Here is a 16753-nt window from a genome sequence, read left to right on the forward strand (position 1 = left end):
TGGCTTTGGAGTTAGAAACATCTGGTCACTCAGTTGCATGACTTCGAGCAAGTTGCACAAATTTCCCTGGGTCTGAAGCATCTCTAAAAAAGAAAATAACAGCATCTTCCTAACAGGTTATAAGGATTCAGTGAGATATATAAAGCACTGGTACCAGCAGATAATATGCCTTCAGTAAATAGTAGCTCTCTTTATTAGAGAAAAATTTGAATTTACCAACACTGGCTTTTAGAAACTTGTTTCCAATTCTCTGGTCCATTCCAATTGCTGTTGCTACCTCTTCTACATCAGCTCCTGTTGCTTCACACAGAGCACTTATGGAATTAATGCTGCTTATTCTCTGGGCAAGAAAAGCATTTGCTGCCTTAAAAAAAACACACACACACACAGAGAAGAGTAAGATAGGCTAAAACAGCAATTTTACACATCTAGTTTATATTTCATTGCGTTGATACAAATTACTGAGGGAGATACATGAGATACTGATGAGCTCAATTTGAGGAGACAATGGATGGGTTAGAAAGGGAAAATGTTTTAAATTAGAGAGGACCGATGATTAAGAAAAAGGGTAAAGAGAAGGAAAGAGTGATAAAAACCAAATTACTATTTTAAGATTTCATAATTTTTCAGAATATTTTATACCCTGATATATGATCTCCCTTGTGAAAATTATTTCATAATTTAAACGTGCAAGAATATGATCTTCAAAAGCATAACCTCTTACTACTATTAAAAAAGTATCTGTGTAGCTTATCAGGCTTAAAATAAATAAGTATTTGGCTTTAATTTAATGGAGAGTTGAATGCTATATACTAACCAGTTTGGAAAGCTCTGAAGACCAAGTATTAGTGGTGAGGATCTTTTCTCTGGGAACCCAGTGCTCATATACAGCACACAGGGCCTGCACAGCTCTCTGGCCCTCTGGAGTTTCATCCCCTCCAATCAGTACCCTGTCTGGGTACTTTAGGTCATTGATGGCCGTTCCCTCTGCCAGAAACTCAGGGTTGGACAGCACCTAGAATCCCAATGTAAAGGAAAGTTTTAAGCTAGAATTAATTTTGGGCAACTTTAACACATCAGTATTTACATAAGAACAACCAGATTCTAATGCTTCATTTTTTATACCTGTAGATTCAAGTTGGGTTTTGTGTTTGCATCAAATATGCGACGAATACTTTCTGCTGCCCGCACTGGAACCGTGCTTTTCTCAGTCACAATTTTGTACCCATTTGAGTTTTGTACAATGCGTCTAGCACAAGCTTCAATATACTTCAGATCTGCTGCCCGGCCTTTCCCCATTCCATAGGTTTTTGTCGGAGTATTCACCTGATGAAAGTATATGGGATAAAGAACAGAGTGCCTATGAGATAGGGATTTCAAGATATATCCTGAAGTCCTGGTTAAAGTGTGGAGTTAACAATCATCAGTAGTCCTGATTTAATCCTCTGTTAGTTCCACAGAAATAATACATTTTATAAATATAATCATCAGAAGAAATAGCTTGAAGCATCTAGAGAACTCACTCAATAAATTTTTGTTGGGAAGCTACTATCTATATGCCAGATAACTAGGGCAGGCAGATTCCAGGTAAGCCCCAAAGATATATAAATGAATGAGACAGTTATCCTAAAGGACTTCACAATCTGAAATGAAACATAAGCCTTTTCTTATTTCTTATTCTCTTTCTTTATTGTATTAATATATCATTATAGTCCTTAAAAATAAATTTAAAGTCTTTTTTTTTTTGAGATGGAGTCTTGTTCTGTTGCCCAGGCTGGAGTGCAGTAGTGCAGTCCCGGCTCACTGCAACCTCTGCCTCCCAGGTTCAAGCGATTCTCCTGCCTCAGCCTCCCAAGTAGCTGGGACTAGAGGCATGCGCCACCACACCCCACTCCTTTTTTAAATATTTTTAGTAGAGACAGGGTTTCATCATGTTGTCCAGGCTGGTCCAAACTCCTGACTTCAGGTGACCTGTCCACCTCAGCATCCCAAAGTGTTGGGTTTACAGGCGTGAGCCACCGCGCCTGGTCTCCTTTCTTATTCCCCTATTTTTATAGTCCTGTATCAACAGTCTTTTAAAATATTGCAATATTATTCACAAATACTTTCTGAGCTCATTAAAGCTAGACATTATCTATCATCTTCAGGATACAGAATACTATGTGGACAAAGACTTGCCTTTTTTTTTTTTTTTTTATTTTTAAGACAGAGTCTTGCGCTGTCACCCAGGCTGGAGTGCAGTGGCATGATCTCGGCTCACTGCAACCTCTGCCTCCTGGGTTCAAGCGATTCTCCTGCCTCAGCCTCCTGAGTAGCTGGGATTACAGGTGTGCCACCACGCCTGCCTAATTTTTGTATTTTTAAGCGGGGTTTCACCATGTTGGCCAGGGTGGTCTCAAACTCCTGACCTCAAGTGATCTGCCTGCCTCAGCCTCCCAAAGTACTAGGATTATAGGCATGAGCCACCACACCTGGCCAATGGACGAAGACTTTCCTTTAGAGAAAAAAAAAAAAAAATCATGAGCCCAGAGTCTAGGCATTTAGTTTTGGATTACATGTAACCTTGGAGAAGTGTGGCTGCCTCTGCCTCAATGACCTCATTGGAAAATGAGGATAGCAGGCTCTCTAAAAACTAACACATGAATGTTATGATGCTCTGACAAAAATGAAAGTGCTCTGAAAAGTCTAAAACTTAAAGGGAATAGGAATTATTTTTGAACTAATAGTAAGTAGTACTAACTCTCTTCTCTTGATGAGATTATAACCCAATGGGAGACTAAATAAAGGAACCAAGTGAAAATAAATCAAAACTTGAAGATTGAGTTGAGGTATGAAAAGCAGGAGGAAAAAGTTGTTTATATGCATGGAACAACTTAGGGCAAGAGTTAGATGTAATGGTGTACAGAAAGGCAGACGGCTCATGATGTAGGGTGAAACTGGCTAGAGATGGGAGATGACCAGACAGCTTCCTCTGATAAAGGAGCTTTGAAAACAACAGTTGAAAACTGATCACTACAAAATAATTCCTGTCTGGCATTCAAAAACAGATTATTTTTAAATGTCCTTTCTGCAGAAAATTCTTCTATTACCATTCCAGGCTCTGGTCACCTAAAAATTAGACTAAGTAACTCATTGATTTTTTTCCAGGTACCTAGCTACTCCAAAATATTTTCTTTTTTTTTTTTTTTTTTTTTTTTATGCCTCTACTCTAAGTTTCTGCAAGTTTAAATAGCTTAAATAGGGGATGGGTAGGTAAATCATAGAAGCTGCATGCATCAATTTCTCTGAAATTATTAAGGAGGTCAAAAAGAAGAGACTGAATTTTTTTTTTTTTTTTTTTTTGAGACAAGGTCTCCTGTCACCTAGGCTGGAGTGCAAGGTACAATAATGGCTCACTGCAGCCTCAACGTCCGGGGTTCAATCAATCCTCCAACCTCAGTCTCCCAAGTAGTCAGGACTACAGACACACAGCACCACGGCCAGCTAATTAGAGACAGGGTTTCACCATGTTGCCCACACTGGTCTCAAACTCCTACGCTCAAGCGATCCGCCTGCCTTGGTCTCCCAGAGTGCTGGCTGGGATTACAAGCATGAGCCCTTATGCCCAGCTCATAAAGATCTTAAGTCAAATAACACTGTCACTCAGCTTCCAACTGGTGATAGCTATATCATTACACACAGAATATTTGAACAGATGGTTACTAGGACAATAAGATGTAAGTTGCTTTGGTTCAAATAGTGGATTACTAGAGTTTAATCTCAAGTGTTGGTTCTGTTTTTTTCATTATAAAGCCACATTATGAGGTAAAGATGTCTGTTAGTTAGCCTGATAATCTAACCAACATATGCCAAGTTACAAACAATTAATGTAAAATTCATTTAGAGAGGAGATGCCTGTAAGTTTGCAAACTGATTTTCTTCATCTCACCTCTGCCAACCACTGGAAACAAGAAATAATGATAATATGAAATATATTATCATTACATGTGCTTTCATGTTACCAGAATTTCCTAGTTCTTTTTTTTTTTTTTTTTTTTTTTGAGACAGAGTCTCGCTCTATTGCCAGGCTGGAGTGCAGTGGTGCGATCTCGGCTCACTGCAACCTCTGCCTCCCAGGTTCAAGCGATTCTCCTGCCTCAGCCTCTTGAGTAGCTGGACTGGCACACCACCATGCCCAGCTAAATTTTGTATTTTTAGTAGAGACAGGGTTTCACCAAGTTGGCCAGGATGGTCTCGATCTCTTGACACCCGCCTCGGCCTCCCAAAATGCTGGGATTACAGGCATGAGCCACTGCACCTGCCCATTTCCTAGTTCTAAATCTCAGAACTTTGAGTTTACTTGTTCAATGACTTGAAATGACATATTTGATCAGATGATTATGGGGTTTTGTGAACTGTTAGATAAAGTGACAACCAAAATTCAACTGGACAACTCTATACTCAGCAATGTTGAGGCTTAATATCAATGGATTTACTATTAAAGTATGATGAAACTTTTATATAGACAAGAACACATTAAAATTCACACAGCAAAGGAAAATACTTACAGAAATAAATACAAGATCAGCTTCTTTGATGGCATCATCAATATTGGTAGAAAAAAATAGATTTTTTCCTCGACAGGATTCTACCACTTCTTTTAGTCCTGGCTAGAAAGAAAAAAGACATATAGCTTGCCAGTGATATGAGATAACCTAATAGTATAGAATTACATTTGTTAAAGGGGATGGTAACATTGTAATTTAGAGGTCTAGGTTGTGCTCAAATTACCTTTGTGGAAAAGTTAAGGATCATATACCAAAGGCCATAAGTGCACATCTCATTTTTTAAATAGGGACAGGGTCTCACTCTGTCACCCAGGCTGGAGTGCAGTGGTGCAATCTCAGCTCACTGCAGCCTCTGCCTCCTAGGCTCAAATGATCCTTCCATCTCAGCCTCCCAAGTAGCTGGGACCACAGGAGCCACCAGGCCTGGCTAATTTTTGTATCTTTTTTTGGTAGAGATGGGGTTTCGGGGTTTCACTGGGTCGTCCAGGCTGGTCTCAAATTCCTGGGCTCAAATAATCCTCCCATCTCAGCTTCCCAAAGTGCTGGGATTATAAGAGTGAGCCACCATGCCCAGCCTATTTTATTTTATTTTATTTTATGAGACAGAGTCTCTTTCTGTCACCCAGGCTAGAGTGCAGTGGCATGATCTCGGCTCACTGCAACTTCCATCTCCCAGGTTCAAGCAATTCTCCTGCCTCAGCCTCCCAAGTAGCTGGGATTACAGGCATGCACTACCACACCAGGCTAATTTTGTACTTTTAGTAGAGATGGGGTTTTACCATGTTGGTCAGGATGGTCTTGAACTCCTGACCTCAGGTGATCCACCTGCCTTGGCCTCCCAAAGTTCTGGGATTACATGCATAAGCCACCACACCTTGCCTATTTTATTTTTTGATACAGGGTTTCACTCTGTCCCCCAGGCTGGAGTGCAGCTGCATAACAGCTCACGCAGCCTTGACCTCCCAGGCTCAGGCAATCCTTCCTGCTCCTCCTCCTAAAGTGCTGGGATTATAGGAGTTAAGTTACCATGCCCTGTCTCATAAGTATACTTTAGTAAATAAAGCAAAATGGAAATTGCCATTAAACTTGCTACAATCAGAAGAGCAGCTCATTTAATGCTTTGTCATTGTTTACCATGTGCCTTACTCATAAGAGTTAACTATTAACTGTGAGTATCAACACAATTTTCAGAAAATTCAAGGTCCTCTTTGATTTCAAGCAAATATATGATTTTGCATTGTCATTATGAATGCACATTTTTACTCCCAATAATTCAGGCCAATACAACTGGCTGTGAAAGTCAATTTACTCCATATATACTTAAATAAATATACATTTTTCTAAGTCCTTTTGCAAGGAACCCTTTAATTTTTAAAAAATTCCCAGTTTAACAGGAGATATATTTATGTTAAGAATATGGAGGGGTATAAAACCACTTAACAAATATTCTTAATTCAAGCCTAAATCTGATTGGACCTGTACCTTTAGACCTAACTACCAATTTACATTAAATAAAGAATAAGTTGAAAAACTCCAAGGAACCCAACCAGCAAAATCTAGACTGAAAAATTTCTTTTTTTTGAGACAGAGTCTTGCTCTGTCACCCTGGCTGGAGTGCAGTGGCACCATCTCGTCTCACCGTAATATTCACCTCCCAGGTTCAAGTGATTCTCATGCCGTAACCTCCCAAGCAGCTGGGATTACAGGCGCACACCACCACACCTGGCTAAATTTTGTATTTTTAGTAGAGACGGGGTTTTTACATGTTGGCCAGGCTAGTCTCAAACTCCTGGCCTTAAGCGATCCACCCACCTCAACCTCCAAAAGTGCTGGGATTACAGGCATGAGCCACTGTGCCTGGCCTAGACTGTGATAATTTCTAGCCAATAAACAAACTGGTTTATTCAACCAATAGATATTGCTTGAAGCCCAACTATTGTGGGCTACCAGCCTGGGCAACATGGCGAAATCCCATTTCTATGAAAAAAATTTTTAAAAATAGCTGGGCATGGTGGCGCGTGCCTGTAGTCCCAACTATTCGGGAGGCTGAGGTAGGAGGATCACTTGAGTCCAGCAGACGGAGGCTGCAGTGAGCCAAGATCGAGCCACTGCACTCCAGCCTGGGCCACAGAGCAAGGCCCTGTCTCAAAGAAAACCAAAATTATCTTTTAGAGATACATGATAAAGTATTTATGGATGAAATTATAAGTAATCAGCATGGTGGTAGTTGGGAAGGGAGACTGGCCATGTAGATAACTGGTGAAACAAGATGATAGACACATAGAGATTCATTGTACTATTATCTTTAATTACATGCTTGAAATCTTCCATCATAAAAAGCAAAAAACAGACCTAAACCACTGAAGCTCACTCTTAGGGGAGAAACTTCAAACAATATCCATCCATAATATTATGGATGTTTAGAAAACTATATCTATAGCAAAGTGAAAGCCCCTTCAGGGGCCATAGGTCTGGCATTACATATAGAGGCAACTCCCTTTTCTTCAATGGTTCCAAGGTCTCTTAACATAAGTAACTGGAGGATGTGAAAAATGTACATTTGAATTTCCATTAGTTTGATTAAAATAACGGGACAAGCAAAATATATGAACCACTGCAACCATAAATATGATGTCACCAATCACAGTAACAGGTTTCCTTGGTTATTTTGGCTAGATTCTAGAAAATGAGGGAAAAGTTTTATAGAGTCGGGATTTGCAGAGAATAAAATTTAATTCAGTCCCGTGTATAATCTCCTAATATTTAAAGTTACTAAAATTAGAGCAATGCAGAATTCATATACATATAATAAAACTTCAATAAAGACTTACATAATTTTATTAAAATCAGTGGGATCTTTGTAGATCTCCAAAACGGATGCAGAAGCAGTTAATAATATAGGTTCTATCTGTTATTAGGTTCATTATGTAATTATCATAATTGGTATATAGAATGTATATGGTACTTTTAATGGAAGAACTCAAATTCTTTCACAGGGTAAAATTATCCTCAGTAAAATGAAAAAAAAAAAAGGCAAATTATCCATTTTTTTTCTTTAAAGTAGTTATTAATTTTTTTTTTTTTTTGAGATGGAGTCTCTCTCTGTTGCCAGGCTGGAGTGCAGTGGCGCGATCTCGGCTCACTGCAACCTCTGCCTCCCACACTCAAGCAATTCTCCTGCCTCAGCCTCCCCAGTAGCTGGGATTACAGGCGCGCACCACTACACCCATCTAATTTTTTTTTGTATCTTTTTTTTTTAATACAGACGGGGTTTCACCATGTTGGCCAGGATGGTCTCGAACTTCTGACCTCAGGTGATCCACCTGCCTTGGCCTCCCAAAGTGCTGGGATTATAGGTGTGAGCCACCACACCTAGCCTACACTGTATTTTTTAATGAACAAAGTTTAAAAAGCAATATCTATTCAATAAATATGGTAACACAAAAGGATGTGTTTTAACTGTTAAATATTAACAGAATCTACTATTTTCTCAGTAATTCATGTAATGAGAGAAGAAAGAACATTAACAGTAAGTCAAAGCCCACTGTATGCCCTCTCCGAGTCACTATTGTTCCCAAATTACCATCATGCTGAATTCTATAATCATAGATTAGTTTGCCTATTTTTGAACCTTATGCAAATGGAATTATACAGTATGTACTCCTTTGTGTCTGGCAACACTACTTTTGTAAGATTTTAACCATATTCTTTTTTTTTTTTTTTTTTTTGAGACGGAGTCTTGCTCTGTAGCCCGGGCTGGAGTGCAGTGGCTGGATCTCAGCTCACTGCAAGCTCCGCCTCCCGGGTTTAGGCCATTCTCCTGCCTCAGCCTCCGGAGTAGCTGGGACTACAGGCGCCCGCCACCTCGCCCGGCTAGTTTTTTGTATTTTTAGTAGAGACGGGGTTTCACGGTGTTAGCCAGGATGGTCTCGATCTCCTGACCTCGTGATCCGCCCGTCTCGGCCTCCCAAAGTGCTGGGATTACAGGCTTGAGCCACCGCGCCCGGCCTTAACCATATTCTTAAGTGCAGGAGTAGTTTCCTTGATTTTCAACACAGTAACAGTATTTTGTTGCAGTATTACACCATAATTCATGTAGCCATTCTTTTTGTTTGTTTGTTTGTTTTTTAAGATGGAGTCTCACTCTGTTACCAAGGCTGGAGTGCAGTGGTGCAATCTCAGCTCACTGCAACCCCCACCTCCCAGGTTCAAGTGATTCTCCTGCCTCAGCCTCCCGAGTAGCTGGGGCTACAGGCATGCGCTACTACACCTGGTTAATTTTTGTATCATTTTAATAGAGACAGGATTTCACCATGTTGTCCAGGCTGGTTTAGAACCCCTGACTTCAGGTGATCTGCCCACCTCAGCCTCCCAAAGTGCTGGGATTACACGCATGAGCCACTGCACCCAGCTTCATGTATCCATTCTATTGCTGATTAATATTTAGGTTGTTACTTCTGTCCTTTACTGCACATATGTATGCATCTTTGTTGGATATACACTTGGAATTGCTGGGTCACAGACTAATAGTTTTTTTTTGTTGTTTTTTCGAGAGAGGGTCTCACTTTGTTGCCCAGGCTAGAGTGCAGTGGTGCCAACAGGGCTCACTGCAGCCTCAACCTCCTGGGCTCAAGTGATTCTCTTGCCTCAACTCCTCAAGTAGCTGGGACCACAGGCACATGCCACAATGCCCAGTTAATTTTTAAATATTTTGTAGAGACAAAGTTTCACTATATTGACCAGCATGGCGTCGGCCTCCAAAAGTGCTGGGATTACAGGTGTGAGCCACCGCGGTTGGCCTTTAAAAAAAAAAAGAAAGAAAAGGAACAGGGGTCTTGCAATGTTGCCCAGGCTGGGCTTGAACTCCTGGGCTCAAGCAATCCTCTCGCCCAGCCTTCCAAACTGTTGGGATTACAGGCGTAAGCCACTGCGCCTGGCCTTATTTTCAGCTTTAGTAGATACTGTCAAACAGTTCTGCCAAGTGACTGTACCAATTTATATTCTTACCAAGCAGAGCATAAAATTCTAACTGCTAAACACTTGGTATTGTCAGTAATATTATTTTAACTATTCTGATGGGTATCATTATTCTTATTTATTTATTTACTTATTTGGAGACAGAGTTTCACTCTGTCACCTAGGCTGGAGCGCAGTGGTGCGATCTCAGCTCACTGCAACGTCTTCCTCCCAGGTTCAAGCAATTCTCTCACCTCAGCCTCCTGAGGTGCTGGGCTTACAGGCATGTACCACCACACTTGGCTAATTTTTGTATTTTTGGTAGAAACAAGGTTTTGCCATGTTGGCCAGGTTGGTCTCGAACTCATGACCTCAAGCGATCTGCTCACCTCGGCTTCCCAAAGTGCAGGGATTACAGATGTGAGCCACTGTGCCCAGCTGTATTTTTTTTTTCTTTTTATTTGGAGATGGGGGTCTCACTATGTTGCCCAGGCTGGACTTGAACCCCTAGGCTCAAGTGATCCTTCTGTCTCAGCCTCCTGAGCTGCCAGAACTAAAAAGCCATGCCACCACGCCTGGCTTATTTGTGAAGACTAGAATATACTGCTGGCAGAATTCATTACTGAATGTTTGGATATAAGTATGGCTTACAGGGTTTCAAATGACTTGCAACCCTGTTATCAATATCAGCATTACAGAACTCTCCATCAAGTTATCTTTCCAAAACATTTTTTTAAATTACCCTAAATCGAATATAGTAATATATATATATATATATTCTTTTTTGAGACGAAGTTTTGCTCTGTAGCCCAGGTTGGAGTGCAGTAGCGTGATCTCAGCTTACCACAACCTCCACTTCCTGGGAATAAGCGATTCTCCTGCCTCAGCCTCCCAAGTAGCTGGGATTATAGATGCGCGCCACTGCATCCAGCTAATTTTTTATATTTTTAGTAGAGACGGGCTTTCATCATGTTGGCCAGGCTGGTCTTAAACTCCTGACTTCAGGTAATCCGCCCGCCTTGGTCTCCCAAAGTGGCAGGATTACACTTGTGAGCCACTGCGCCGCCAATATTTCAATCCTAAATCTGATTCAGATATAATAAGTAAATCTGTGTTTTTGAGTGACTACTACTCTATGGGTGCTTTTTCATAGATTCCCATATCTTCTATTCCTATAGATAGCAGGCAGACCTATCTTAGAGATAAAACTGGATTGAGACTTTCCTTCTAAAAGTCTAAGGCAACTAAAGTCTATGGTTGATAACAGTCATAAATAAATAAGCTTTGGCTGGGTACGGTGGCTCACACCTGTAATCCCAGCACTTTGGGAGGCCGAGGAGGGGCGATCACCTGAGGTCAGGAGTTCGAGATCACACTGGCCAACATGGTGAAACCTCGTCTCTACTAAAAATACAAAAATTAGCTGGGAGTGGTGGTGGGCACCTATAATTCCAGCTACTAAGGAGGTTGAAGCAAGAGAATTGCTTGAACCCAGAAGGCAGGTGTTGCAGTGAGCCAGGATCGGGCCACTGTACTCCAGCCTGGGCAACAAGAGCGAAACTCCGTCTCAAAAAACAAACAAAAATAACCAAGCTTTTCTTGGGGAAAAAAACAAACATATTAATATTAGCTAGAAAATGCTACCATCAAATTTTCAAATGCTTTCCTGTTGAGTTTCAAAAGCATAATATGATGAACTCTTTTTACAGTGAAATATCAAAAATAAAAAAAAAAGGAAACCAGATAGCTCAGTAAAATAGTTAGAAGCATATTTTTCTAAATTCTGTAAATTCACAAAAATTTTGAAATTCCAGTTAAAAAGATTTGTGGCACCAAACTCTAAATATGAAAGATGCCATTTATCCATCTAAGGTTTATGTGATGTTAGTATAATAATCCAAAAATATATTAAACTTATATTAATATTATAAAAGTTTTATTTATTTTATTTTTACAGGATACCACTTTTTAACTTTATTATAATATGGTAATGATACTAACAGACAAGATTGGAAAATAGGGAAGGCGGCCAGGTGCAATGGCTCACACCTGTAATCCCAGCACTTCGGGAGGCTGAGGCGGGTGGATCACCTGAGTTCAGGAGTTCAAGACCAGCCCAGCCAACATGGTGAAACCCCATCTCTACTAAAAATACAAAAATTAGCTGGGTGTGGTGGTGGGCTCCTGTAATCCCAGCTGCTCAGGAGGCTGAGGCAGGAGAATTGCTTGAACTTGTGAGGTGGGTGTTGCTGTGAGCTGAGATTGCGTCATTGCACTCCAGCCTGGGCGCCAGAGCAAGACTCTGTCTCAAAAAAAAAAAAAAAAAAAAAATGAAAACAGGGAAGAGAAAAAATTAGCCATAATCTCACTGCACTAATACAACCATTCTGATAGACTTCTTTCTGGTCATTTTTCCTACCCACATTACCCAAAGTAATGTGTTCTAATGTCCATATGTTTTGTATCCAGATTTTTTTCATTTAATTTCTTATCAGTTACAGTTATAGATTTTATATTAATAGTGCATATAAATTATTTAATAAAGAAAGTAAAAAAACAAAGAGCATAAAAACACAGAGTTGTTTAATAAGCTTACCTCATAAATAGGAAGTGTAGGAGAATTCCATGCATTGATTCTTGATTCATTGACATCAACAACCGTTACCCTGATTTCAGGACACATACGAGCAATGACACTACAGGTGGGTCCTCCAACATAGCCTGCACCGATGCAGCAGATCTTCTTAATTTCAAACATGATTGTACTAGAAGGAAAAAAGTAAGACTGTTCTAGTATTGAAAACAGAAAATTCAAAGAAATCATATTGTACTTTATAAAAACTGTCAAGGTGACAGATACCTGGAAAGATTTCCTAGATTCACTCTGAGGAATTATGAAAATAGTGATTTAAAAAATAACATTCCAATTGGATGACCTAGCCTGTTCTCAGCTGCACTAGCATGAAACATATGGAAATAATCACAGTAACTGATATTACTGAAAGGGAGCCACAAAGATTATAATGACCTAATATTTAGAAAGTAAAGAATCAAAGCAAAACATTCCTTAGAGCTATAATACACTAGGACAACCTTGATTGCTGACCGAAAGTTCCAGGATGAACATAACTGTACAATTTTTGCTTAAATAAATGCTAGTGTACAAAGATGTGTTTATAACAGGTTTAGATTACGATGATATGGAATAAGATTAGTTCCACAGTCCAGAATTGGCCTCTGAGATTATATGCCCTACACACTACTTTGGCTTTCAAAGTTTACTTTTAGGTACTAGGCAATAATCTTAAACTCCATTTCAACTTTAATCAGAAACCATAAGGTGGTTAAAGAAAATGTAATTTCTGTAATTACCAAAGCTGTTACGCAGATTTTTTTTCTTTCCAGTGCCAGCAGAAAAGTGGGTTACACAGATTTTGATAGATTTTCAAAAGCATTAGGTGAACTGATTCACACTAATCAACATGGCAAGGAACTGATTTATACATAACTATGCTCATTTATCTGTTATAAGGAGAACTGTCCAACTGATCAGATTCTTAGAAGCAAAGAATGCTTTTGCCTTGCCAAGACCTCAGACATCATCTAATCTAACCCATTCAGATTCCAAAGAAAAGGAAAATGGTAATCACAGAGTTTAAGAATTTTTTAGTGTACTCCTGTATGGATCAGAGAACGCACTCTGGAAGGCTGGCCTAATTTGAAGCCCTGGCAAGAAGAATATCCCTATTATGAAAAAAGACAAATCATATACTTAAGATTATCCAATTCCTTTTGGTTTGAATCTGTATTAAACAATATTCTAAATTTTCATTTAGTTCTCTGGATAGATTTCCCTACTAGAAGAAAATGAGCTGACTAATCCATGTAAGCATCCTGGACTGTTTGTAGCCTGTGTTAATAAACCACTAATCTGGCTTATACATTGATCTTTAGTGGTACAGATATCAACTCATGGAGTCTGATCCCTCATGACTTTTTTTTTTTTTTTTTAAATGAGACAGAGTCTTACTCTGTCGCCAGGCTAGAGTACAATGATGTGATCTCAGCTCACTGCAACCTCCGTCTCCTGGGTTCAAGCGATTCTCCTGCCTTAGCCTACCGAGTAGCTGGTACTACAGGCACACGCTACCACGCCCAGCTAATTTTTGTATTTTTTGTAGAGATGGGGTTTCACCATGTTGGTCAGGATGGTCTCGATTTCTTGACCTCGTGATCCGCCCGCCTCAGCCTCCAAAAGTACTGGGATTACAGGCATGAGCCACCCTGGTATTTATTTTTTTTGAGACAGAATCTCACTTTGTCACACAGGTTGGAGGGCAGTGGCATCATCTCGGCTTATTATAACCTCCACCTCCTGGGTTTAAGTGATTCTCGTGCCTCAGCCCGCCAAGTAGCTGGGACTACAGGTGCATGCCACCACACCAGGTTAATTTTTGTATTTTTAGTAGAGAAGCGCTTTGCCATGTAGCCCAGGCTGGTCTGGAACTCCTGAGCTCAAGCAATCTGCCTGCCTCAGCCTCACAAAGTGTTACGATGACAGGCATAAGCCACTGTGCCAGGCCCCTCATGATTTTTAAAAAACAATGAAAAGAAATAGAATTGGCCGGGCGCGGTGGCTCAAGCCTGTAATCCCAGCACTTTGGGAGGCCGAGACGGGCGGATCACGAGGTCACGAGATTGAAACCATCCTGGCTAACACGGTGAAACCCCGTCTCTATTAAGAAATACAAAAAACTAGCCGGGCGAGGTGGCGGGCGCCTGTAGTCCCAGCTACTCGGGAGGCTGAGGCCGGAGAATGGCGTGAACCCGGGAGGCGGAGCTTGCAGTGAGCTGAGATCCGGCCACTGCACTCCAGCCTGGGCGACAGAGCGAGACTCCGTCTCAAAAAAAAAAAAAAAAAAAAAAGAAATAGAATTTTGGTAAAATAGTAAAAATGGACAGAATTTTGAATCGTATGATTCAATTAAATAAAGCAGGCCGGGCGCGGTGGCTCAAGCCTGTAATCCCAGCACTTTGGGAGGCCGAGGTGGGTGGATCACGAGGTCAGGAGATCGAGACCATCCTGGCTAACACGTGAAACCCCGTCTCTACTAAAAAAAATACAAAAATTAGCCGGGAGCGGTGGCGGGCGCCTGTAGTCCCAGCTACTCGGGAGGCTGAGGCAGGAGAATGGCGTGAACCCGGGAGGTGGAGCTTGCAGTGAGCTGAGATCCGGCCACTGCACTCCAGCCTGGGGGACAGAGCGAGACTCCGTCTCAAAAAAAAAATAAAATAAAATAAAAATAAAAAAAAAATAAAGCAATATTCTTAGCCATATGAAATAAATTTTTAAAAATTATTTATTCTGGCCGGGCATGGTAGCTCACGCCTGTAATCCCAGCACTTTGGGAGGCCAAGGAGGGTGGATCACCTGAGGTCGGGGGTTCAAGAGCAGGATGATCAACATGGCAAAACCCCGTCTCTACTAAAAATACAAAATTAGTGGGGCATGGTGGCACCTGTCTGTAATGCCAGCTACTTGGGAGGTTGAGGCAGGAGAATTGCTTGAACCCGGGAGGCGGAGGTTGCAGTAAGCTGAGATCATGCCATGTTGCACTCCAGCCTGGGCAACAAGCATGAAACCCCATCTCCAAAAAAAAAAAAAAAAGAATTATTTATTCTGAGTAGATAATGTTCATATGGTTCAAAATTAAATCTTTTGTAACAAGGTATACATGAGAAGTTTCACTCCAACCCCTTCCTTATCTACTTTGCTATCCCCTACTTTGCTTCCACACAAGCAACCCGTTTTCTTGTACATCCTCCCAGCTACAAGTACATATACATATATTCTAATAATTTTGTCTTTCTAAATGCAATAGAATACCATACATACTATTAACACCTGGTTTTTTTCACTTAATTAAACCCAGCATATCTAGAATACCTAAAAAGTAGAATCTCAAAGTAATGTTGGACCAGAGGATCTTTTAGGGTTACCATTTAATCTCCTAGCCCAAAAGTTATTAGGGCAGCCTTTACCCTTAATCTCAACCAGGACAGGTTCTGCTAACACATTTATTAAATGAGAATCAGTGTCTACTCGTTCTAGTTCCTGGACTTAAGGAGTTCAAAGTTTAAGAAGGCACAGCCAGGCTAACAGTGATTGCTGCTGCTCCCTGCTGTATCCTTGACTCCTAGAATAGCAGCCTCTCAATGATTATTAATTGAATGAATGAGTAACTCTCCACACAGGCCTCTCTTTTTGAGATGAAGACTTCTGTGTAAACAGCTTTAGTTCAGATTGCCGATCATAGTATTTTTGCAGTAATTGACCAGAATACTATCAGGTTCTTTTTTTTTTTTTTTTTTTTTTGACACAAGGTCTCACTCTGTTGCCCAGGCTGGAGTGCAATGGCACAAGCTGGGCTCACTGCAGCCTCCGCCTCCCAGGTTCAATCGATTCTCCCACCTAGCCTCCCAAGTAACTGGGACTACAGGTGTCCGCCACTATGCCCAGCTAATTTTTGTATTTTTTGGTAGAGACGGGGTTTCACCATGTTGTCCAGGCTGGTCTCAAGCTCCTGACCTCAGCTGATCCACCTGCCTCAGCCTCCCAAAGTACTGGGATTACAGGCATGAGCCATCGCACCTGGCCAAGTTCTTTTCCTGAGTTACCTAAAGAACTTCAGCATGTTTCCCCGGAGTTACTTCTTATCTGCCTTGATTGTGAGACCACATTTCAACTTGCTTTACATACATCAGTTGGGTTAGACTACTGATGGCCGGTGAACCTGTATCATAGAACTGGATATGTTTTACACAAGCTTTATTTGGGGTATTCTCACCTTGCTATTTCCCATGAAATACGGCTTATAGATGACAATGGGAAAATCAATGAAGAGGCTGATGTATGATCTGTGCAAGTCCAAATAAATGGTCATTTGGAAGTTTCAATAAAATCTTCAATAAGCTTTAACATGGAGTTTGACATAGTGTTAGTGACACATCTCGCATGACACAGATGTCTTCCAATTCCATTTTCTCTTTTTTTTTTTTTTTTTTTTTTGAGACGGAGTCTCACTCTGTCACAAGGCTGGAGTGCAGTGGCACCGTGTTGGCTCACTGCAACCTCCATCTCTTGGGTTCAAGCAATTCTCCTGCCTTAGTCTCCTAAGTAGCTGGGATTACAGGCACCCACCACCATGCCTGGCTAGTTTTTATATTTTTCGTAGAAATGGGGTTTCACC

The 16753-nt window shown here is 40.8% G+C and overlaps 1 protein-coding gene across 3 annotated transcripts in view; it reads right to left on the reverse strand.

The window, feature by feature from the left end:
* Positions 1-16753, reverse strand: part of UGDH (UDP-glucose 6-dehydrogenase) — a 29169-nt gene that overhangs the window by 10486 nt on the left and 1930 nt on the right. For 2 of the 3 annotated variants that reach the window (XM_078001606.1, NM_001261103.1), the window contains 5 exon segments: positions 12100-12268; positions 4548-4649; positions 1126-1326; positions 818-1015; positions 217-364 (listed from right to left, as the gene is read on the reverse strand). In XM_078001606.1, the coding sequence (XP_077857732.1) occupies positions 217-364; positions 818-1015; positions 1126-1326; positions 4548-4649; positions 12100-12261 (811 nt within the window). In that variant the 5' untranslated portion in view covers positions 12262-12268. 3 annotated transcript variants of the gene reach the window in all.

Source organism: Macaca mulatta, chromosome 5, assembly GCF_049350105.2.
Source record: "Macaca mulatta isolate MMU2019108-1 chromosome 5, T2T-MMU8v2.0, whole genome shotgun sequence".
NCBI lineage: Eukaryota > Metazoa > Chordata > Mammalia > Primates > Cercopithecidae > Macaca > Macaca mulatta.